This window comes from Erinaceus europaeus, chromosome 12, assembly GCF_950295315.1.
Source record: "Erinaceus europaeus chromosome 12, mEriEur2.1, whole genome shotgun sequence".
In the NCBI taxonomy this organism is placed as follows: Eukaryota; Metazoa; Chordata; class Mammalia; order Eulipotyphla; family Erinaceidae; genus Erinaceus; species Erinaceus europaeus.
In genome coordinates this window covers 96,017,841-96,041,774 of record NC_080173.1, presented here as the reverse complement: position 1 = coordinate 96,041,774, position 23,934 = coordinate 96,017,841, and the positions used below count along the sequence as shown (strand labels likewise).

At 39.2% G+C, this 23,934-nt stretch overlaps 1 protein-coding gene across 8 annotated transcripts in view; it reads left to right on the top strand.

Annotated features, from left to right (window-relative positions):
• Positions 1–23,934, top strand: part of DOCK3 (dedicator of cytokinesis 3) — a 321,851-nt gene that overhangs the window by 143,084 nt on the left and 154,833 nt on the right. For 7 of the 8 annotated variants that reach the window (XM_060204601.1, XM_060204600.1, XM_060204599.1 and 4 more), the window contains 5 exons: positions 900–941; positions 1,634–1,788; positions 11,714–11,795; positions 20,463–20,523; positions 22,650–22,797. In XM_060204601.1, the coding sequence (XP_060060584.1) occupies positions 900–941; positions 1,634–1,788; positions 11,714–11,795; positions 20,463–20,523; positions 22,650–22,797 (488 nt within the window). Of the gene's footprint in view, positions 1–899; positions 942–1,633; positions 1,789–11,713; positions 11,796–20,462; positions 20,524–22,649; positions 22,798–23,934 lie in introns of those variants that run through there. The other variant, XM_060204603.1, reaches the window with a different exon arrangement.

Below are 23,934 nucleotides of genomic sequence, written 5' to 3'. Positions count from 1 at the left end.
TGTAAGGATCTTGGTTTAAGAGTCCCCGGCTCCCGACCTACAGGGGGGTCGCTTTACAAGTGGTGAAGCAGATCTGCAGGTGTCTTTCTCTCCCCCTCTATCTTCCTATCCTCTCTCAATCTCTCTCTGTCCCATTCAACAACAACAATAATAACGATAAACAACAAGGGCATCAAAAGGGAAAAAATAAGCCTCCAGGAGCAGTGGATTCGAAGTGCAGATACCGAGCCCCAGAAATAACCCTGGAGACAAAAAAAAAAAAAAAAAAAATCAGGAATCCTGACTTCTTCACATAGCCCTTAACATGCCATGCTGTCTCCCTGTTATGTGATCTGAACCTCACCACTGCCTTGTGAGGAAGATAATAAAAACCGTGTCTTGATTTTACTGTTGAGGAAACTGTGTTACAACCATGATATATAGCTAGGATTAAAATCTGCTTCTTTTTAATTAGCAGCGAAGGAACAGCATGAAGACATTTTGGGGAGGGAGCCCCTTTTAGTTAAAGGCTACATCTGCTCCTTCCTGTGCAGAACCTGAAGATGGTTCACACCAACCAGCACGTGGATAACATATGGGGTAGACAGTGACAAAGTGGAAATCTAGTAGTCTGTACCCAGGTGTGATTTGGCTGGTACTTGGAGCTTGGAGAGGCTCAAGTTTTAATTACAGATTTTACTACTTTCTTGTTTCATGACCTTCAGCAAATCAGTTCCTTATACTTAGTCTTAGTTGTCTCCATCAAATACAAGTAGCATTTCTCTAATAAGGTTATCAGAATTAAGTAATATCATATGTATGAAACATATAAAAATGCCTAGCATATATATGGTGTCTAATTTTTTTTCTTTTATTCTCAATTGAGTGAATTTTCTTTCTTTCTTTATTTTTTTCCATAGCATTTATCTAGCAGACAGAGTGTACAGCAGAGCACATCCCAGGTAAGCAGCTTAACTAGCTTCACAGTCTTTCTCCTTTCTTATCTTTTAGTAGGTGACAACTTAGGGATGCAGCAGGAAATGGTAGCCACCACTGGCTCCCTGATTGTGTGGTGCCTTTCATCTAGGGAACCCTAACTTCCAAGGATATTGGACCAGTCTCTGGGAATTTACATAGGCAAATTAAAAGAAAGGAGGCTAGAAAACTAAAATAAATGTGCCTGGGAGAAGATAAAAATGTCCTTTAGAATGGTAGGCATTACCATCAAGCAGTGCAAGACAAGTGTGTCAGGATCACAAAAGCATCTCTAAAAATACTTGGAAAATGATTCTCTGTCAAACTTCAGTGTCCATAATGTGCTGGGGATTTGAGTTTATTCTTAAATAGAATTACCATTCCGTTACCCTCCTCTCTTTTCCCTTCTCCCATCTGCTTATTTGCTTGTCTCAAACCAAGCTTAGTGACACAACACTCCTGAGTAGTAGAAAAAAAATACTTTTAATCTCTCACTTAAATAATCTTTTCATTATGAGGATTTACCGTCATTTAGTTTAGTTTTTATTATGGTAAAGTCATGATGTATTTTTCTGTGTGTTTCTGTGTGTAAATCCATCGTGATTTTTTTCGAGAGAATGACTGAAATGGAAATTGCTGGGGGGGTTGGTTGTGGTGTTTTTTCTTTCTTCCTCATCAGGTAGATACAGTGCGCCCACGTCATGGAGAAACTTGTCGGATGCCTGTGCCACACCATTTCTTCCTCAGTCTGAAGAGTTTCACCTACAATACCATTGGAGAGGATACTGATGTCTTCTTTTCCTTATATGATATGAGAGAAGGAAAGCAGATCAGGTAAAAATCATCAGGAGTTCTAATAGGTTGAGACTTTGTGTTAGGATGATCTGAACGAGGTCATAAACATCAGTAACCTTCAGGGACGATAGATGCAAATAAGACAGATGAGGCTGGGTGTTTTGCCTCAAACGCTAAAATAATGTAAGCCCTAACAGGTGTGGCTTCTTTTTTATCCTCTGGCTATACATGGATACTCCAGTCCCTTCTTAAGTTTCACCACCTCAGGGAGAGAAAATGATGTATCTTTTGGATGCCAGAGAAAATGCAAAGGAGAAGCAAAATGAAGCAGATTTGCCAGAGAAGCCAACTCTAGAACACAGGGAGTCCTGGATCCTGCGCTGCTGTATCTGGGAGTGAGGGTCTACATACAAAGGCAGCCCCAGCCATTCCAGCCCTGTGAATGGGGAGAACATTTTCTAAGAAGAGAAATTTGGTCAGACAATTATCTTTTTTTTTTTTTTTTTGCCTTGGATTGGAGGAGAGGCAGCAAAAAGAGAGGGGCTAGCATGCAAAATACCTTGACAGAGCTTAAGGTCCTTAAGTACAAGCAACGTTAGCAGTTCTTTCCCTTTCAGAGGTAGACTGGAGTCGTGGAGGCTCTAGGTTCCATGTTATCTTGTGGGCAGCAGGACTCTTAATAGGGTGAAATGACTTTTGTAGTAAACTTGGAATATTGGGGAATCCAAACACTTTTCTGTGATTGTTTTCTAGGTGCGACAGAGAAAAGTAAATCTTGAAATACTTTTATATTTCTTGAAAACTTCCTTTGTTGGTTACCTTATAGGTTTTGTTTGTTTGTTGTTTTTGCTTAAAATTTGAAGGCAACAGTTACACTTTTCCAGTTTATGTTATATGTTGAGAAATTAAAAATGGGAATTGTTAGTAGAGTGCAAAAGGACATTCTACGTAGTCTCCTGTTTCTACCTCCCCAAGAAAAATGTAAGCACTGTATTGTGTTTTCCTATAGGAATAAAATTACATGCTCACTGATGAGGGTACACGGGGCCTCCTCATCTCCTGTGTCACCCAGTGTGCACTTTGGGACAGGCTGTGAGAGAAGGAAGTAGTAGCAGTGAGGGCGGCTAACAGCTGATGCACACAGACGGGACTTATTTCAAGCTAAAGGGATATGAATTCTGACTGCTCTTGTTTTTATTCTAGAGCAGAGATCTGTAAACCCATTTTGTGTGTATGAATCCTTTGTTCCAGCTAATTTTTGTGAGAAAGTTATAAGTTGTTGAAGGGAAAGGGGGGAATTATAGGGGTTTAACTGAGTCTCTGTCCCCACCATGTCAAACCAGTGAAAGTTTGTGGGTTGCAATTGAAAATTATCGAGTCTACTACTTTGTCATCCTTGAGTGAAGAGACTATACCCCCAAACTGTGACCCCAGTACTTTGCACACTGCCTGTGACCAGTGAATTCTTTGTTGGGCTTACTGCGCACAGAAGAGCCACGCCCAGCAGAGATCCCTAGCAGGTCTAATTTCAATCTATGCTGGATCACCAGTGCACCACTGTTTTGTCTTCGCCCTTACTAGTTATAACTTAGCCTCCAAAACTATAAAACATTTTAAAAGCAGAAGTGTAAACATGTTTTTGTAGAGATGCAAGAAATGTCTGTCATTTAAAAATCTTTAGATGTTACATAACTCTACCACCTCCCCATTCACATAAAAAAAAAAAACAAAAAACCACAGGGTGGCACAGTGGATTAAGTGCACATGGTGCAAGATGTAAGGACTGGCATAAAGATCCCGGTTCAAGTCCCTGGCTCCCCACCTGCAGGGGGGGCGCTTCACGAGCAGTGAAGCAGATCTGTAGGTGTCTATCTTTCTCTCCTCCTCTCAGCCTTCCCCTCCACTCTCGATTTCTCTCTGTCCTATCTATCAGCAATGATATCAAGGACAACAATAATAACCACAACAACAATAAAACAAGGGCAGCAAAAGGGAAAAAAATAGCCTCCAGGAGCAGTGGATTCGAGCCCCAGCAATAACCCTGGAGGCAAAAAAAACCAAAAAAACAATGGCCTTAGTTGTAAATATCTCCTACTCTTTAAGAGTAAGTTAAATAAGCAGAATTTTAGACATTGGTTTAACTAATATTTACACTATCCATTAATATTTGTGTAATTGTATAAGCCCTCAAGAATTTAAGTTATTGATCTGATTTCCTCAGACAATTGCACTTTCATTAGCATTTGGCTCTAAATTGGTCATGTATTATTTTTTCTTTTCTTTCCTTTTTGTCACGTATTATATTCTACAATAGTTTTTCATGAGTCATAAAAAAATTTTATCTATTACATCAGGCATGTAGATTATTCATAGCAATTGATTTAATTGGTCCTTCTGTGGGCCAGGGAGATAGCGTAATGGTTATGCTAATAGTTCTACAAAAGACGTTTATCCTTGAGGCTCTGAGGTCCCAGGTTTAATTCCCAACACCATCATAAGACAAAGCTGAGCAGTCTTCTGGTTAATTAAAAAAAAAAAAAAAAGTCTTGTAAGTTAATTATTCCTCCTGAATAGTTCTTTGGGTGACTATCTTTCCAATCAAATAGTGTTAGTATAGTCACCAATATTATGGTGCTAGTTTAGTGCTTAGTTTTACCAGCATAGTCTCATCCCTGTGCCAGAAAAATATGTGTTAGCAGAGGGAGAAGGCAAAAGACCAGTTGTTTTAAGCCAGTGAAATAGCTCAGTTAGGTAATGCATTGCCTTGTCACATACGCAACCCAGGTTTGAGCCTGACTCCCACCTCACTGATGGAAGTTTTGTTTCCTTCCATCTCTCTCTCTCTACCTCCCTGCCTCTACCCCTCCTTCCCTTTCTCTCTCCCTCTCTCTTTCTATCCAAAAAGAAGGGATGGGTCAGATATTCCTCCATTTTTGGTCCATTGCAGTTTCACAGGAAAACTAAAGGGGCCTAAGTGAACAGACTGCAGCCCCACATAGTGCATCCTGGTATATACAGCGACTGATGAATTTTAGATAATTTGCAGGTGGAGTAAATCAGTAGCTTACATTATATTTCTCTCCCAGACTTCCTGAATCTACTCTCCTTCCACGTTGAGTTAGCCTCTTCACCATCATCATACTTCCCTTTAAGAATGCAAGCTGGCAGGTGTACAGTATGATAACACACAACTGGATGAGTGGTAAAGATGTACTCCTAGGCATGTCCAGTCTAGAAAACTAACTTTCCCTCAATTAAAAAAACATTGCCCATTAAAAAATAATAATTCAAACGGTTTTTTTCAGCTTTCACTTACCCTAAAGCTCTTATTACTGAGCCTGGTGTAAAAGACCAGCCTATAATCCTGCTTTTTCTAGTCTTATTTCATGAACCCTGTTTCCACTTCTTGTGTGTACCTCTGTTGCTTTTTTTTTTTAAACAATGTCTTAGTTTTCATTACAGAGGTTCTTTACTTCCCAAGTTACATTCTCTCTAAAGGTATTTTATCTTTTTTGTTCAGTTATAAGTGGAATTGCTTCCTTCATTACCTTTCCTTTTATTTTATTTATTGAATAGAGACAGGGAGAAATCAAGAGGGATGGGGAAGACAGTGAGGAAGAGAGACACCTTCAGCCGTGCTTCACCACTTGTACAAAGCTTTCCCAGCAGGTTGCGGTGGGAGCTTGAACCTGGGTCCTTGAGCATTGTAACATGTGCGCTCAACTAGGTGCACCACCACTCAGCCCCCTTCATTACCTTTTCCTCTGACACATTTGTGTATAGAAATACCACAGATTTGGGAGCCGGGCAGTAGCGCAGCGAGTTAAGTGCAGGAAAGCACAAGGACTGGTGGGAGGATCCCAGTTCGAGCCCCCGGCTCTCCACCTGCAGGGGAGTCGCTTCACAAGCAGTGAAGCAGGTCTGCAGGTGTCTATCTTTCTCTTCTGCTCTCTGTCTTCCCCTCCTCTCTCCATTTCTCTCTGTCCTATCCAACAACAACAATAATAACTATAACAATAAAAAACAAGGGCAACAAAAGGGAATAAATAAATATTTAAAAAAGAACTACCACAGATTTGTGTATGTTGATTTTACATCCTGCCACTTTACGAAATTTATTGATGATTTCAAGTATTGTGTTGTCAGAAAAGTCGTGCATTTTTTTCCATTTTTCTTTTTTAAATTTTAATAATTATTTATTATTGGATAGAGAGGAATTGAGAGGGGAGGGAGAGATAGAGGAGAGGGACAGAGAGACACCTGTAGTCTTGCTTCACCACTCAAGAAGCTTTCCCCTTGTAGGTGGGGACCAGGGGCTTTGAACCTGGGTATTTGTGCACTGTAATGTGTGCACTTAACCAGGTATGCCACTGCCTGGCCCTCTTTTTCTATATTTTTCTATTCATAGATGTGTCATGAATTTTTTGGTGGAGTAGTTTTTTTGGTGGTCTTTAGAATTCTCTAGATATAGTACACCATCTACAAATAGTGAAAGTTTAACTTTTTTCCTTTCCAATTGAGATTCCTTTAATATGTCTGTGGTGTTTCTCTTCCTCTTCCTCTCCCTCCTTCTCTTTCTTTCATTCTATATCTAGGGGGGAAAGAGTCTTTCAGGGGAATCATTCAAAGTGTGAAGACCTGGCAAGAAAAAAATAAAAGACATCAAGCAGTTCAGCAAAACTAGCTACTCAATTAAAACCAAAAAAAAAGTCAACAAAAGATCTGACTACGCACCTCTCTAAAGAAGACATACAGATGGCCCACAGACTGATGGGGAAAATGCTTGAGTCACTTATTAGGGAAATGCAAATTAAGACCATAATGAGATACCATCTCACATAGATGAGGATAGCCAACATCAAAAAGACTGAAAACATCCATTACTGACAAGAAAGTGGCAAAGAAGGAGCTCTGTCATGCTGTTGGTACGAATGCATTCTGATGCAGCCCATACGGAAAAAAGTATGGAAAGTCTTTAAACAAATGAAAAATGAAATCATCTGGTCATCCAGCAAGACCATTTGTCCTTTCTATTTTGTGAATTTCCTTATTCACAAGATGAGTATTATTGTGCAAACGTATTTCCTTCACAACAACAGTGTCCCTGCTAATAAATCTCTCTCACTGGCCCTCAACAAATCCAGCAGAGTGCTCTGAAGCCTCAGAACACTAATGACTGAGTTTATCCTCAGCTGACTTTCCCCGAGGAGTCTTTTGAATGCCAGGTCTTTCTGCTAGGCTTTGGGAATAAAAAAAAAAAAAATCCCCTCAAAAAATTAAACAGCTCTTGATTATCATTGAAAACATTTGTGTTAACCATCGTTTCATGAATGCTCTGCAAATTATGCTAAAAATAATCATTTATTATTCTCCTGGGGGTTCAACACTCAGAATACCTTACATAGAATAAACTTTTTCTTAAAAGTCAGCTGCTTCTGTAATTGAATTATAAGATTTTGCTTTGAGTCAAGATTTCTACCCAAATGAGATAAACTGTCTCTGTGAAAATCTCAGGCACCTCTGGAGAGAATTTTCCTTTCAAAATGATGTTAGTAACTGTGCTCATTAAATCGAATAGTTCTACTTCCTCTGGGGGACAGGGGTTGACAGTTCCTGCAAGAACTCAGGCAACCAGTCATTAATGTGTAGTTCAGTCTCGGTCCTTCCACTCATGGTCCCATGGTATGATCTAGCCTGTTTTGACTTTGCCTGGCACATAAACACTGATTCACTCTCTGCCTAACATTGTCATTTTCTGTAAGTCCGGAAGAAACGAGGAGCTGGTACCATGGCTCTGGCAACTGTTATGGCAACTTTTTCTCCTTGCTATCTAATCTGCTATTGTCAGTATGCATATGTTCCAAAAATTGCGAAGGCCTAGGAACATTTAAAAATTAGATCATTCTCACACAAAGCCAAGAACCTGTGCCATATGGGTGAAGAAATAAGCACGTTGTTATTAAAGCTTCTTCTAATCTTGTTGTCATAAAATTTTCACATTAATGTATTTTCTTATATTAAACAAATCTAAAACTAGAATGAATACTAATTACGGTTTAAAGTTAAATATATAGGGGGCCAGGAGGTAGCGCAGCAGGTTAAGTGCACATGGTACAAAACACAAGGACCAGTATAAAGACCTGGGTTTGAGCACCCGACTCCCTACCTGCAGGGGGGTCGATTCACGGGCGGTGAAGCAGGTCTGCAGGGGGCTCTCTCCATTTCTCTCTGTCCCATCCAACAATGACATCAATAACAACAATAATAACCACAACAATGTTAAAAAACAAACAAGGGCAATAAAAGGGGAAAAAATAGCCTTCAGGAGCAATGGATTTGTAGTGCAGGCACTAAGCCCCAGCAGTTTTACCCTGGAGGCAAAAAAAAGTTAGATATATATACTTATATCAGTTTATTGGACAGTTAATGGAGACAAACACAAAGTAAAACTTGAAATGAGTTTGGTGTATTGTACCAAAGCAAAGGATTCTGTGGGAAGGAAAGGGGAACTTTTGGAGTCCTGGTATTTGATGGTGGAAATGGACCAAAGTTGCAGTCACCTATTATGGGGAGATGAGAAATTATACTCATGTGTCAACAACTGGACTGTAACCATGAACTCTCTGTTAACCCTCCAATAAAATGATAGAAAAGAACTTGTCCACATTTGTGAAAGACATACACTTACATATTCAAGAAACCATTCAGATGTCTTACAGAGTAAATATAATGCATCAGACTCTTAACTGCTTAAAGCCAACAGGAAAGGAAAATTTTAAAGCAACTAAAAAACTTAGTTTGGCTGCTCTGGCCTTTTGTTCTTTATTTTCTATTCGAACTCATCTGATCTTTTCTCCCATAGCCTCACCCTTCATTTTTCTGTTTCTATTGGAGTGTTCTGCTGTTTGTTCCATCATTTCAGTGAGCACTAATGGGAATTAATGTAGTGAAATTGTCTTCAGGGTGGTTTTATGTCACTGGTGAATTTGGGCTTTTGTAGGATTCTTGTCTTGACTTGGTAAAGGTGGTGAAGGTGATTTCTTCTGCCTACCCATTATATTTGCTTTATTTCTGTGGTCTGAACTGGGGACCCTTTGTTGGATAGTGTTGGTCATTACACCAGGTCCCCTGCATTGCTTAACACTGTGGTCTATTTACATAATCATTGTTTTGCCTGAGACCTGCCCTGCCTGCAGGGTATTGGTTTAATCCCCAATGGTTAGAACCTTCACAACAGCTGCTATGGAAGCTTGCTACTTTCGAGCTCTTTTTCTCCACCCCCTCTCCTAGCCATTTCCTTTTTCCACTTGCCACTTTCAGTTAAAGAGATATATAAAAAGCATTGTCTCTGATCAATAAAGGCATTGCATTGCATTCCCGCTCAGCCATGAGTTCCTGGTCTCTTCTCTCTCCGTCGAAGCTAGCCCAGCAGGATAGGACTTTGCAGAGGCAGATCTCTGTGGAGCAAGCTTATCTGTTCTGGAGTGGATTGCTGAGGCAAACTTGGAGGAGCCTTGTTCACCTAGAAGTTGAACTAGGAAGAGGTGATTATCATTTTACTGGGACACGGGGGTGAGTGGTTTATAGTGCAGTGGTTGACACATGGGCATGATTTCTCATCTCCCTGTAGTAGGTGTTTCACTCTCACCTCCTGACTTCTTTTTCATCACCATGAATCAGGAACCCAACGCCTCTCCACTCTACTCCCTGCCCTCCTTTTGCAGAGTCTTTTGATTTAGTGCAATATACCAAATCCAGTCTAAGTTCTGCTTTGTATTTTCCCTTTCTGTCTTTTTTTTTTAAAGTTCTGCCAATGAGTAAGGTCACCCCATATTCATCCTTCTTCTTTTGGTTTATTTCACTTAACATGATTCCTTCAAGAGCCAAGATGAGGCAAAGCAGATGACTTAGTCACTATATATATAAATTTTTATTAGTGATTTAACAATGATTAACAAGATTATAAGATACTATTCCTACCACCAGAGTTCTGTGTTCCACCCCCTACACCCAGTCATTCTTAACAGATGAGTGGCATTCCATTGTGTATATATACAATAACTTTCTTAGCCCATTCTTCTGTCTTTGAACACCTGAGTTGCTTCCAAGTTTGGGCTATTAGAAATTGTGCTGCTAGGAACATAGATGTATATAGGCCTCTTCAGATAGGTGTATTTGCTTCCTTGGGCTATATCCCTCAGGAGAGGAATTACTGGATCTTATGGTATGTCCATTTCTAGTATTCTGAGTATTATCCAGATTACTCTTCACAGAGGCTGGGACAAATTGCATTCCACCAGCATTGTAGAAGAGTGCAGATTAACTTGAATCTCTGGAATGTCTGGGGATGGGGTAGGCAAGAAGTGGCAATGACTTCCTCCTTCTGGTGTCTCTTGGCCACTAAAAATCAGTGGATGCACGAGGTCACCAATTCTGAGTTGTAACAATTGCATCCGGAGGGAGACAGCAATAAGTTCATACCTTAGAAAGGGCAGTCCACCTCAGTGTTGTTCAGGAAAGTCACAATGCCACTCTGTCCCCAGGAGACTGAGTTTTTAGTTCTGTTATTTGTCTATGAAATGGAAATATTGACAATACTGTAGGATAAGAGGGGATATGATAAGTGGCTGCACTTGGATATAGCATTTTCAAATGCAGCTACTGGAAGTTAGCCGCAGACTGCCTCCAGTTTGCTGGTCACCACCATTAATCCCCTGTTGCCATTTGAGGGCTGTGGGAATTCATTCCCTTCTCCATGGGCAAGGCTGCCCTCTGTATCCCATAGGACCTGTTGTCTTGTGTTGAGATCTTACTGTTAATATGTAGCTTTTTTCTGTTTCCTCTTCTCTTTGATGACTGTTTCTTCCTTTCTCTGGTTGTTGGAATTCTTCTCTGAGCTGTAGGTGTTTTTTTATGCAAATTTCTCAAAATCTGCCGTAGGCTCAGTGTGGTCTCTAGGTGAGCTTAACAGGGTAGCTTGCTGTCCTGTCCATTTCTTAAGTATCAATATCCCTCAGGATTCTGACCAAAGTCCTTTTTCCTTATTCTATGCACATTTCCTTCCATTCACAACTAATCCCCTAGCTCAGGTCTTAGATTTACATCTGGCTGAAATCTTTTCTCATCTTCATTTCTGTTTCTGTTTACCAAGACCCTGAGCACCATGGAGAAAAGTACCTTTTATATATCTTGTTCACATTTGTATTCCAATACTTAAATACAGAACGTAATGGCTGTTTGTTGACTAAATAAGTAAATTAATACACAAGCAACCTGTGTGGCTGGTATAATATAAATGTAGTATTTTCATATTGTCTCTTCTATTGATACTTGTAGAATGTAATGAGTGTGGGCACAGAAATAGGAAAGAGATCCTGGGAGGGGTACAAGGGGATAAAAGAGCAAGGAGACATATCTGCACATGTCCAGAAACACAGATTCTTTTTTATTTTTTTTAGTATAATAATTACCTTCAGGAACTAGCCTTTATTGTTTAGGAAATAAAATGCTTTAATGGCCTTATTAAATTTTGACTGTAACTGTAGACCTAATATATATAGTTTGAGTAATCTAGATTCTTTGGGATGTATATTATGAGGCATATTTTTGTGATGACCTGAGTGAGTGTTCATATCAGAGAGTGTGTATGTTCATCATAGGCATAGCATTAAGCCTAGAGCTCTGGTGGTATTTGGGGAAATAGAAAGCATACTCCTTAGAGAGCTGGTACTTTTAGAGAGAAAAGAGCCATGACTTCCAAGTAAATAGTACCACCTCTCAGGCAGTCTGTGTTACCTGTTGCTTGCTTTTTTGTAATAAAGGTAGTGTTCTACCACTAGAAATGTGCTTTGTGAGGTGCTCTGAACATGTTTAGGGTTTCTTTGTAAATGCCCTTTGTGTTTGTTATAGAGCATGCAGTCTCTTAAATTTCTCTGTCTCTTTTCTCTCTCTCTCCTACTTTCAGTGAGCGGTTTCTGGTGAGACTGAACAAGAATGGTGGGCCAAGGAACCCAGAGAAGATAGAACGAATGTGTGCCCTTTTTACAGTATGTGAAAATTCTCTTTCCTTTCTCTGCTGTTGACTCTAACCAAGGATCTGCTGTGTGGACATTGTCACCCTAGAAACAAGCACTTACTGTTTTATTTCTCCTTCACAATGGGGAGAATAGGTTCTGTTTCTGTCAGGTTTTAATGAAATATTTAAAGAAAGATGATGTTTGCTTTAGTTTTTAATGGAATTATTATTAAAGAAATATAGTCAATTACCTCTTGTTTATATAAATTTAAAAGTTATTTAATATATAAGATTCATAAAATTAGAGAAAAGTCTTATACTTGTTTTTCAAAAATCATTGGAAATTTCTCTAATGTCTAAATCCGCTAAGTTTATATCTTGATAGATTTTTAGTGAGTGCATCTAAGCAGGGGCAGTCTAAGTATTAGTCTTTCTCTCTGAAATGCCAAATTGAAGGTATTTTCCTGCTCTCATCTGTGTTTTTTGTTAATAACCAGAATGTTATCCATAGTCCTCAGATCATGGACTCATGAACTCCAGAAAGCTTTGACATTTGCTTTATATTGAAAAGTATAAACCTCATAATAACACATTGCTTTGGAATTCTTCAAGTCTATTCTGATTTACTAAATGTTTGTACCAGTTATTTTATTTTTTTAAAAAAAAAAGACAGCTTAGCTTTAGCTTTATTTGAGTTAGCTTACTAGCTAAAGAAATGTTCTGCTTTTTCATAATTGTAAGCCAGTTCTGACTCTGACTGATTATTTGATCTGATTCAGTGGTAGTGAACTACATCAAAACCTCTTGAGTGCAGGAAGACCGGACGGTCTCACAGTGTCACTGCCCTTGTGTATGGGATGCGGTTGATGAGTGACAGGCAGGCGTTTCAAAATTGTACCTAGTAAACACAGGTGGTATTCATCTAAGGATCTGGTGTGTGACTTTCTCTGAAGGATGAGATCAGGTTTATTTACCTGATTTTTTTCATTTACTTTGGCTTTATATTTCAAAATCTCAAGTGACTCTACTATGAACAATAAACCACTTTTCACAGCTTTTTTTTTAACTATCCAAAATGTGCAGAAATATTTATAGATATCACTAAACTAAATTAATGTTTTGTCCATCTCTGAACTCAAACTGACCCGACCCCCGAGATTGGAAGATTTTAAGACAGCTTCTGCAGTCACCTCTCTTAGAATTGTATTTCACTGTTGACTATAAAACATTAATCCCCTGGGTGTCGGGCGGTGGCGCAGCGGGTTAAGCGCATGTGGCGCAAAGCGCAGGGACCGGCGTAAGGATCCCGGTTCGAGCCCCCGGCTCCCCACCTGCAGGGGAGTCGCTTCACAGACGGTGAAGCAGGTCTGCAGGTGTCTTTCTCTCCCCTTCTCTGTCTTCCCCTCCTCTCTCCATTTCTCTCTGTCCTATCCAACAACGAATTGCGTCAACAAGGGCAATAATAATAACCACAACGAAGCTACAACAAGGGCAACAAAAGGGGGGAAAAAATGGCCTCCAGGAGCAGTGGATTCATGGTGCAGGCACCGAGCCCAGCAATAACCCTGGAGGAGGAAAAAAAAAAAGAAAAAAAGAAAAAGAAAAAAAAAAACATTAATCCCCTAATAAAGAAATTTTTTAAAAAATGATAAGATTTCAGGAGTAGAGATTTATAGTCTTCTCACCATCAGAATTCTGTGCAACCCCCTCCCATAGCCAGCATAGTCCTCATGAAGTTTGAGAAATGGTTTGGTTGCCTTTTCTTCCCCCACCTTTTTTTATTTGCAAGTTGTATGCTTTGATTATCTATAGTCCACATCTGTCGTCCAAACCATCTGGTAGTTCTTTTTCTCCTCTTTATTTATCTCATTAAACATGATTACCTCCAGTCCCATCATTTTGTCCCAAAGGATACCATATCATCTTTGTAACTGCAGAATAATATTCTATTTCATATATGTCACTTATCTTCCTTATCCAGTCACTCATTGATCGACATTCGAGTTGCTTTCACTCCTTGGCTACTGTGAATAGTAGCTCTGAATAGAGAGATGACAAATATTACTTCAGAGTAGTTCCTTCACATCCTTTGGGCATATACCTAAGAATGGCACCATTAGATCATAAGATGTTTCCACCACACCTGCCACTAGAGTTCGGTGTCCCCACTTTCTCTCCAATCCTACTTGTTGGACTCCCCTACCCCATTGAATGGTTTTATCTCCTTTCTAATATATTAAATATGCACATATATATGAGTTTCTGTCTTGATACTCTCTTCTGTTCTGTTGGTCAGAATGCTTTTTTTTTGTTTGTTTCAGTACCACACTGTTTAAATTACTGTTTGTGTAGTGTAAAGCAAGATGTCGTCTGCAAATAGTGGTAGCTTAACTTCCTACTTTCCAATCTGGATTCCTTTAACATCTCTTTGTTGGTAGGTTAGTGGTTTATAGTAGAATTGATGGATACATCTAATTTCTCATCTTCTCTTGATAGGTGTGTGCTGAATACTGTCATTCTCAGCTTAGGTCCTTTTCTGCCATCACACACCAAGACTCAATATACTTCACACCACCCCTCCCCTCCTTCCCCAGAGACCTTTGTTTTGCTGGAATCCATGCCTGATTGCATGGCAAGGACTGTCATGACTCTGTTTAACAGTAGTGGCAAGAGTGGAATCCTTATCTAGTTCCAAATTTTAGAGGAAAGCCTTCAGTTTTTCCCCATTGAATGTGATGTTTTCCCTGGATTTGACATATATGCCAACCCTTAATTTAAAAATAAAAAAAGATCCCCCCAAATGAGGAATTTTTAGAGAGCAAGAGATTTTTGAACAAGGCTGTCTGTCATAGCCAGTATTTTCATATTTTAGGTTTTATGAAATAGTAATTTCGGTAGAACCTCTTTTCTTTAAGACTAGAGTTAAAAAGTTCACAGATTGGCATATGTATAGTGGTACCCATAGTGTACCCCTGTTCTCTATAAAGCATGTAGGTTTTGGTTTGGCCAGAGCACTGCTCGGCTCTGGCTTGTGGTGCTGGGGATTGAATTTGGGACTTTAGGGCCTTAGGCACGAAAGTCTTTTGCATAACGATTAGGCTATCTCCAGCCCATGCGTGTGCATGCATGCATGAGTGCTTCTGTGCTTCATGACTTAGTTAGATTTTAGAACTCCCTGTACAGGAAGAATTCTGTCCAAGAAGTAGGTGTTTCTTATTTCTGTGAATGTCTAATGCAAGGAGGATTTGGTTGACTTTCATGATAGTGATTGTGTGTATAAGTATTGAGAATGTACCTATGCACCTGCTCATTACTAGATAGTCAGTGCTTCACACATAATGTCTGGACAATACCAAAGTCTCAGTAATGACTTGTTACTTAAATATGTACATTCATTTATATTAGAGTTGAGTGAGCAACCAAGAGAGTGAACTTGTACTGTTTTACATGAGTCAGTTGACACTATATTTTCTAAACTTACTTACACTCTTCTACATTTCAAAATGCAATTCTAGTTGTAAATTCTTGAGTAAGAATGAGCTTATTTATGTAATAACATCAAGTATTAGGGCAGGGATAGATAGCATAATATTTATGTAAAGTTACTCTTGTGGCTGAGGCTCCAATCCCCTTTGTACCACTGGAAGCCAGAGCTAAACAATACTCTGGTAAAATAAATAAATAAATATTAAAATAATAGCATCATGTATTAAAATATTTCCTCCTTTTCTGCAGTGTAAGAATTAATAAATTGTGTTATAGTTTGTAAACCCCATATCATTATAGAAAGGTAATAATCCAGGCATTGGGATGTGACTTTGCTGTTTCAAATGAAACATCAGTACCTAATGTAAGATTCTGAGCACCGAGTGACTGTCCTCTCTACCTACCATGTAGCTGGGAATCAGTTTCTTAGATATGTAACACTAGAAAACATAGGTCACTGAGTAACTTTAAATATGAATTCTGTTCACCAGATGAATAGTGAGTGAATTACCTCTCTTCCTAGTATGGTTTTACAAGATTTGTATTTTAATATGGTAACTGTGCTTAGCATTGCACTTGTCTTTTTCATTGATTTAACATCGATTTACAGTATTATAAGTGTGTGTGTGTGTGTGTGTATACACACTACTCACTGCACCCCCCCCCACCAGAGTTCCTGAGCCATCACATCAATCAGGAGCTTTCCACCTGTCCCCTATTTCTCCCGCTTTCATCCCCTCTGATAACCACCGTAGTTTCACAGAGCCTAAGAGTCAATTTGGTTATTTTTTACAGATTCATTTGATCTAGTTATTTATATTTGGCATGTGATTTAAACCACATGATAGTTGTCATCACTTCTTTCTTTACTTCCCTTAGCTGAATCACTTCTAGTTCCATCTATTTTGCCCTAAACAACACAATATCACCCTTTTTTTAGTGACCAAGAGGTTTTCCACTGAGTATATGTTCTGTAACTTACTTATCCAGTCATCTGTTGGTGAGTATTTAGGTTGATGTATTTTGACTGTTATGAATAAATAAATAGTGCAACTATGAGCATAGGGTTGAATATCTCCTTTCAGATTAGTGTTTTTCAAGTCTTCTGGGTATATGCCCAGGTGTGGTATTGCTAGATCGTAGGTATTTTCTTTTCTGTCTTTCTTTTCTTTTCTTCTTCTTTTTTAACCAAAGCATTGTTCAGCTGTGGTTATGGTGGTTCAGGGATTAAAACCTGGGTCTATGGAGCCTCGAGCACGAGAGTCTCTTTGCATAACGATTATGCTATCTACCCCCGCCCTCATAGGGGTTTCTATTGTTGAGTCGTCATACTGTTTTCCATAGGATCTGTACTAGTTTTTATTCCCCCAGCCGTATGCCAGTTTCCTTTCCCTGCATCCTCACCAGCACTCACTGTTCGATCTACATCATACTCAGCAGGTTGAGGTGGTGTCTCTGTGGTTTCACTTTGCATTTCCCTGTTAATTAGTTCTGAACATTTTTCACATGCCTGAGGGGGCATCACTATGTTTTCTAAAGTGTCTATTCAGATCTTTTGCCCACTTTTCTATTAGGTTATTTGGGCTTTTGTTGTTGAATTATATGATTTATTCATATATTTTCAATACCAGACCTCTGTCTGACATGTGATGATATACAGATATCTTTTCCCAATTGCTATGTTGCCTTTTAATTTTTGGCATGCACTTATATTTTATAAGATAGATTTCCACTGAAATTATGTAGGACTAACAAATAATAATTTTAATCAAATAATTTTGCAATGACAATTCTTATTTTAATTGACCTCAGATAAATGCCACAGGTAGTTCTGGGCACTCTGTACAATGTGATCAAAAAGCGCTCCTATCTAGACCTTGAAGATATTGTAAATTGTACTTAAGACTTCTTAGAGTCCCATGCTCTTCTACACAACTATTAAATTAGTATTTGATCATCTTTGGTAACTATCTTGGATTCTTGGAATTGCTAATTTTTTATTAATTTATAAAATGGAAGTATTGACAAGACGGTAGGATAAGAGGGGTACAATTCCCACCACTATAACTCCGTATCCCATCCCTTCCTTTGAAAGCTTTCCTATTCTTTATTCCTCTGGGAGCATGGACCCAGGATCATTATGGGGTGCAGAGGTGGAAGGTCTGGCTTCTGTAATTGCTTCCCCACTGTACATGGGCGTTGACAGGTTGATCCATACTCCCAGCCTGTCTCTCTCTTTCCCTAGTGGGGTAGGGAACTGGGGAGGTGGGGCTCCAGGACAGCTTGGTGGGGTCTTCTGCCCAAGGGAGTCAAGTTGACATCATGGTAGCATCTGGAACCTGGTGGCTGAAAAAGAGTTAAGATATAAAGCAGAACAAATTGTTGACTAATCATGAACCTAAAGACAACAATATTGCAAGTGAAAATTTTGGGTCTCTGTGTTGGAAAAAGCTAGTAGGTCTATTTTAGGCATATTCCAAGGGGCCCATACCTTACTAGTTTTTGTCTGAGCTTGACTTCTAACATGAACATGACCTAAGTTATTGTCTGGGGAGATGGTGTCATAGTTGGAAAATTGATAATTTTACTTGCTGTTTCATAGTTTGGATCAACACAATACAATCCATATCAAAAGAACCATTTCATAGTGACATGTGAAATATTTTATGTCCTTTGGTAATAAACATGTTTCAGTCCCAAAAAGTAAATAAAAATGGCAATATGTTTTTCATTTAGGAGTCTTAATTCATAAGTGTCAAAATGCAGGGATGTTTTGAGGAAATCTTCCAAATTCCATGTTCAAGTTGAAGTAAATATTAGTAAAAGAGAGCCTAAAACATCAGTTTTCAATATCAAAAGAAATTTTTCATGTGAAAGCATATCCTTGTGCTTCTAGGTACCAACTTGTAACTTGTAACATCTTTCATTGTATTTCATTAGTTCATCCAGAATCTGGCAAGATCTTATAACCATCTATGATCTTTTTTTATGGTAATATATGCTGCTTTATTAATAAGTCATCTGTGATCTTAAAATATCATTTTACCATTACATTTTACTATTTACTATTCCGTTTGCATCCGTATATTCAAGACCACTCTAATGAGCAAGCAAAGCAAAGGATTCTGGGAGTAAGACTTCCTGAAAATTTGCACCTTAGACACTTGGCTTGCCTCACCCTAGCCCTTCCATAGTTAAAAACAAAGTAAACAGGATTCAGGAGATAACTTATTCTGTGTAGTTATATTACCATGCAACAGGTGCTAGACTCGACTCCTCTTTATCTCTCTTCTCTGTATGTGTTACCCTCTCTCCTCTCTCCCAGTCTCTCTGTCTCTGTCTCTTTCCCTAAAGTAAAGGTTGAAAAAGTGGCCTGAGGAGGCCGCTCAGTGGTGATAACTTGGATATGCAGAATGCTGTGAGTTCATCCTTGGTGCCACAGAAAGTGAACAAGTAAATTATACAGACAGGACATTAAACAGACAGAAGGTCCCAGGTCCAAAGCCCTGCAGTGTATGTGCCAGAGATGAGCAGTGTTCTGGTACCTTCTTCTCTCTCATTAAATAAACATTTTTTTAAATGTTTAAAAGGCAGACACAGTGATTTGGAATCTCAAAGGTCATTCAGAATCTTGACTGCCACTGATTATTGCCTTTCCTACTTTGTTGAAGAGAAGCAAATACCCAAGACCATTTTAAAAAAAGAAATATAGGAAGGAAATGAAACTGAAGGGCCTTTTCCTAAAAGCAAATAGGAAGTCACGGGAAACTATCTCATTAAGTATAGAAGTTAATCAACATCATTGGGTCACAACAATTACTGGGACTGAGCAGTTAGTAAGTTGTCAACATGGTGAAAAATATCAAGCAAATTATACGTGTGTGTGTGTTTCTGTTTGGAAGTTTTGTTATAGTATAATGTGTTACATAAATGCATCATCTTAAACTATTTCAAAATGAGTTCCAAACAAGTAATGCATTGTGTAATAAAGTGGTTTTTTTTTCAACTGTGTATTAGTTTTTTTTAATTTAAATTTATTTTTTATTTAAGAAAGGATAAATTAACAAAACCATAGGGTAAGAGGGGTACAATTCCACACAATTCCCACCACCCAATCTCCATATCCCACCCCCTCCCCTGATAGCTTTCCCACCCTCTATCCCTCTGGGAGTATGGACCCAGGGTCATTGTGGGTTACAGAAGGTAGAAGGTCTGGCTTCTGTAATTGCTTCCCCGCTGAACATGGACGTTGACTGGTCGGTCCATACTCCCAGCCTGCCTCTCTCTTTCCCTAGTAGGGTGGGTCTCTGGGGAAGCGGAGCTCCAGGACACATTGGTGGGGTCTTCAGTCCAAGGAAACCTGGCCAGCATCCTGATGGCATCTGGAACCTGGTGACTGAAAAGAGAGTTAACATACAAAGCCAAACAAATTGTTGAGCAATCATGGACCCAAAGCTTGGAATAGTGGAGAGGAAGTGTTAGGGGGGTACTCACTGCAAACTCTAGTGTACTTCTGCTTTCAGATATATATTTTGCAATAATCATTTTTGATGGCAAAATAAAAGTGAAATTAGTAGAGAATAAACGTTTGGAATTTCAGCCCCGTAATGTGCTTTTTAGTGTTTCTCATTTTTTCCTGCATTGAATATTTCTTCTGTTAGAGAATATTGTGTATGTTGTTAAAATAGACATTTATAAAACAATAAAAGTTTTTTTCTTTTTTATTTGGTAGAACAGAGAACAATTGAGAGGGGCAGGGGAGATAGAGGAGAAAAAGAGAGACACTTGCAGAGCTGCTTCACCACTTATGAAGCATCCCCGCTGCAGGTGGGGAGCGGGGGCTCGAACCCTGGTCCTTGTGTGGGTCTTTGTGCTTAGTACTCTGTGTGCTTAATCAGGTGCACCACTGCCCGGCTCAAATAACAGATGTCTATGTGACATTTGATTTGCTAGGTGGTTGAAATTAAAAAAATGGGAAAACATTGTCAATAAAATACGCTTCTAAAGGCCTGTAAGATATACAGAGACTTTCACTGTAGGAATCTTATAAACACTAAACTTGATTTTAGCGTTTTAATGATTTCAGTTACCTTTGCCACCTCTAAGGTAGTGTAAATGTGACAGAAACAAGCCATTGTGAGGTTTAAACTGAAATTTTAATTGTTTTTTGTGTATTTGCTGCCTTAAATTACTTTTTTTTCTCTTTCCTTAGGATCTGAGCAGCAAGGATATGAAGAGAGATTTATATATAGTTGCCCATGTGATACGAATAGGTACCGTTCACTTTATTATATACATAACTGAGTTTGATATAAACAAATGTTTTTTCTTTTGTGTCTTCTGCTTTTTACTTGTTTTTAGATGCACTTTTTATCTAAAGTGATCTCTGTTTTCCTCTTTTCGTAAGATCTTGGGGGTAGGAATGCAGGGACTTTGGCATACGTGATACTCTGAGTGGCCTCCCCAAGCAAATTTTACTCTGTATACTGTGAGAACGAGAGGAAGGAGATAGAGGGAAAGATAACAAAATGCCACTCCACCATCCATGGAGTTCTTTTGATGCTGTCTATGGTGCTCCCTTGTGATGCCAGAGATTGAATCCAGGTTCCAGGCTTGGTAGGGTTTGCACTTAATACACTGAGACTGGCCTAGTGGCCCACTTTCTGATATTATAATATTGTCACTCTTTTCTTTCTTTTTTTTTTTTTTTGACACCAGAGCGCTGCTCAGCTCTGTTTGACAGTAGTTTAGGGGATTAAACCTGGGATTTTGGAGACTCAGGTATGAGTCTCTTTGCATAACCTTTATTCTGTCTGCCTCCACCCCATTCTAACTCTCTGCCAGCCCTCAGCATCAAGGTATTGTAGCAAGGTGTTAGAGTTGCCAACTTGATAAGTGAATGGCCTGAACTTTGCATTTACAAATATGTATATTTGCTATTTTTCATAAAACTATAGTAACCATCACTACTGCAGTAAATGAATGGTATCTTACCTCTATCCATCACAGATGAAACTTTTTCTATTGTTCTGTCCAACCTTATTTCAAGTTTTTTTTATTAGTGATGTAATACTGATTTACAAAATTATGAGATATCAGGAGTATAATTCCACACCGTTCCCACCACCAGAGTTCTTTTTTTTTTTGCCTCCAGGGTTATCACTGGGGCTCAGTGCCTGCACTACGAATCCACTGCTCCTAGAGGCCATTTTTCCCATTTTGTTGCACTTGTTGTAGTTGTTATTGTTGTCATAGCTGTTGTTGTATAAGACAGAGAGAAATCAAGAGAGATGGGGATGACAGAGAGGAGGAGAGAAAGACAGACACCTGCAGGCCTGCTTTACCGCTTGTGAAGCGATCCCCTGCAGGGGCAGGTGGAGAGCTGGGGGATCGAACCAGGATCCTTATGCCGGTCCTTGTGCTTTGCACCATGTGCGCTTAACCCACTGCGCTACAGCCCAGCTCCCACCACCAGGGTTCTGTTTCCCCTTTCCTTCTGTTGAAAACTATGGTGGTTCTCCTAAGGTTACAGATATGGGTTGACTATTATTTCTATAACTATCTATATTTTTATATGTTTGCCCACTTTTTCTATAGCCCTGCCTTGTCTTATTTCTAAGTCACACCTCCACCTACTGCTACTTCTGAATGTCCTTCCTTTTCCCCTCTTTTCTCTCCAATCTTGATAGAACTGGAGTTCAGAGCCCTCTGGTCAATATATAGCATAGCATAGCATAGCATAGCATAGCATAGCATAGCATAGCATAGCATAGCATAGCATAGCATAGCATAGCATAACTGAGGCGATTAAGTCTTCCTTCATAGTTTTGGGTTTGATATATATTTCATATTTTTGTCCAAGAATATTCTTTAATTCCTTTCCAAAAAACCAACTATATTGGTATACTTTCACTTCTAGTTGTGTCTCACTGTACTTAGTAAAGTTTCATTGAATTCCAGTTTTGCATTTGCTTGTCTTCTTGCTACTGTAGGCACACTTTCTGCTCATTTCAACAGCGGCTTAGGAGCACCATTGGCAGCAGAATTTTCTTGGAGAAATAGCATTGTGCTTGTTATCTGTGTATCCATTATTCTTACCTGGCAGTTAAAATATTAAACTATATCTTTAATATACTTAAAAACAAAACTATCAGGACATGGGTTTTTCTAAAGAATGAATAAGACTATTATTAATGATTTATTCTCATGATAAATGGACTATTGCTGTTGATTTAGAGGTAGATAACAAAAGTTAATGATTGAACATGGTGAATGTCCTCATAGTTCTGAATTAGCCTTCCAGTACCTATAGCCCAAGCATCCTTGGATGACAGTCCAGTGATGTTGGAGGAGAACATGGACTTCTCATATCTGACTGGGGTTTTCTGCTCTGCCACAGGCCGGATGCTCTTGAATGACTCAAAAAAGGGCCCTGCTCACCTACACTATAGGCGACCATATGGCTGTGCGGTCTTAAGCATCCTGGATGTTGTACAGTCACTTACAGAATTAAAGGAAGAGAAGGATTTTGTTCTTAAGGTTTACACGTGAGTAACAGATACCAGAACTATTAAGAATTTTCGGGACCAGATGGTGGCACACCTGGTTGAGTGCACATGTTACAACATGCAAGAACCCAGGTTCAAGCCCCTGGTCCCCACCTGAAGGGGGAAAGCTTCTTGAGTGGTGAAACAGGGCTGTAGTTGTCTCTCTGTCTCTCTTCCTTTCTATTGCCACTCCCCTCTCAATTTCTGGCTATCTCTATCCTATAAATAAATAAAGATAATTTTTTAATTAAAAAAAAAAAGAATTTTCAGGGACCAACTGGTGTCTCACCCAGTAGAGCCTTTATAGTGTGCTCAGACCCCGGTTCAGTCATCAGTCCCCACTGGTGGGGGGGAAGGTGGGCAGAGAGAACTCCACAAGTGGTGGAGCAGTGGTGCAGGTCAGTCTCAGTCTCTCCCTCTCTCTCTCCCCCTTTATTTTAAAAATATATGCCCGGCATGGTAGAGTGTTACTTGTATCAAGCCCCAGTGATCAATTTTGGTGGCAATAATAATAATAGTAACTATTATTATTTTCAGTGTCCAGGGGCATGACTTCATGGGTATGTGTGAGGCTCCAGGTTCAGCCTCTGACACCATATAGAGAAGTGCTCTGGTCCTTCTCTTCTCCCTCTCCCCTTTCTCCCTACCACATAATATCTTTTAAAAAGAATAATTTTCATCACAAGACATCATAGCACTGCCCTTGAAAACAGAATTTCTCTTCTGAATTAGTGTTTGTGTAAAGGAATGACACTGATTTTTTAGCCTGACACCTTGCTATTTCGCCTAATGATTTCCAGAAGCTTTCTGTTGGAGTCTTTAGGCTTTTCTATGTATACTATCATATTGTCTGCAAAGAGTGAGAGTTTGACTTCTTCCCTTCCAATCTGTATTCCTTTGATTCCTTTCTCTTGCCTGATTGCTATGGCGAGGACTTCTAATACTATGTTGAAGAGTGATGGTGATAATGGACAGCCATGTCTAGTTCCTGATCTGAGGAGGAATGCTTTCAGCTTCTGCCCATTGAGTTTGATGCAGGCTGTGGGTTTGCTGTATATGAACTTCACTATCTTAAGGAATTTTCCATCTAGTCCCATTTTTTTGTAGTGTTTTGACCATGAACAGTTGTTGGACTTT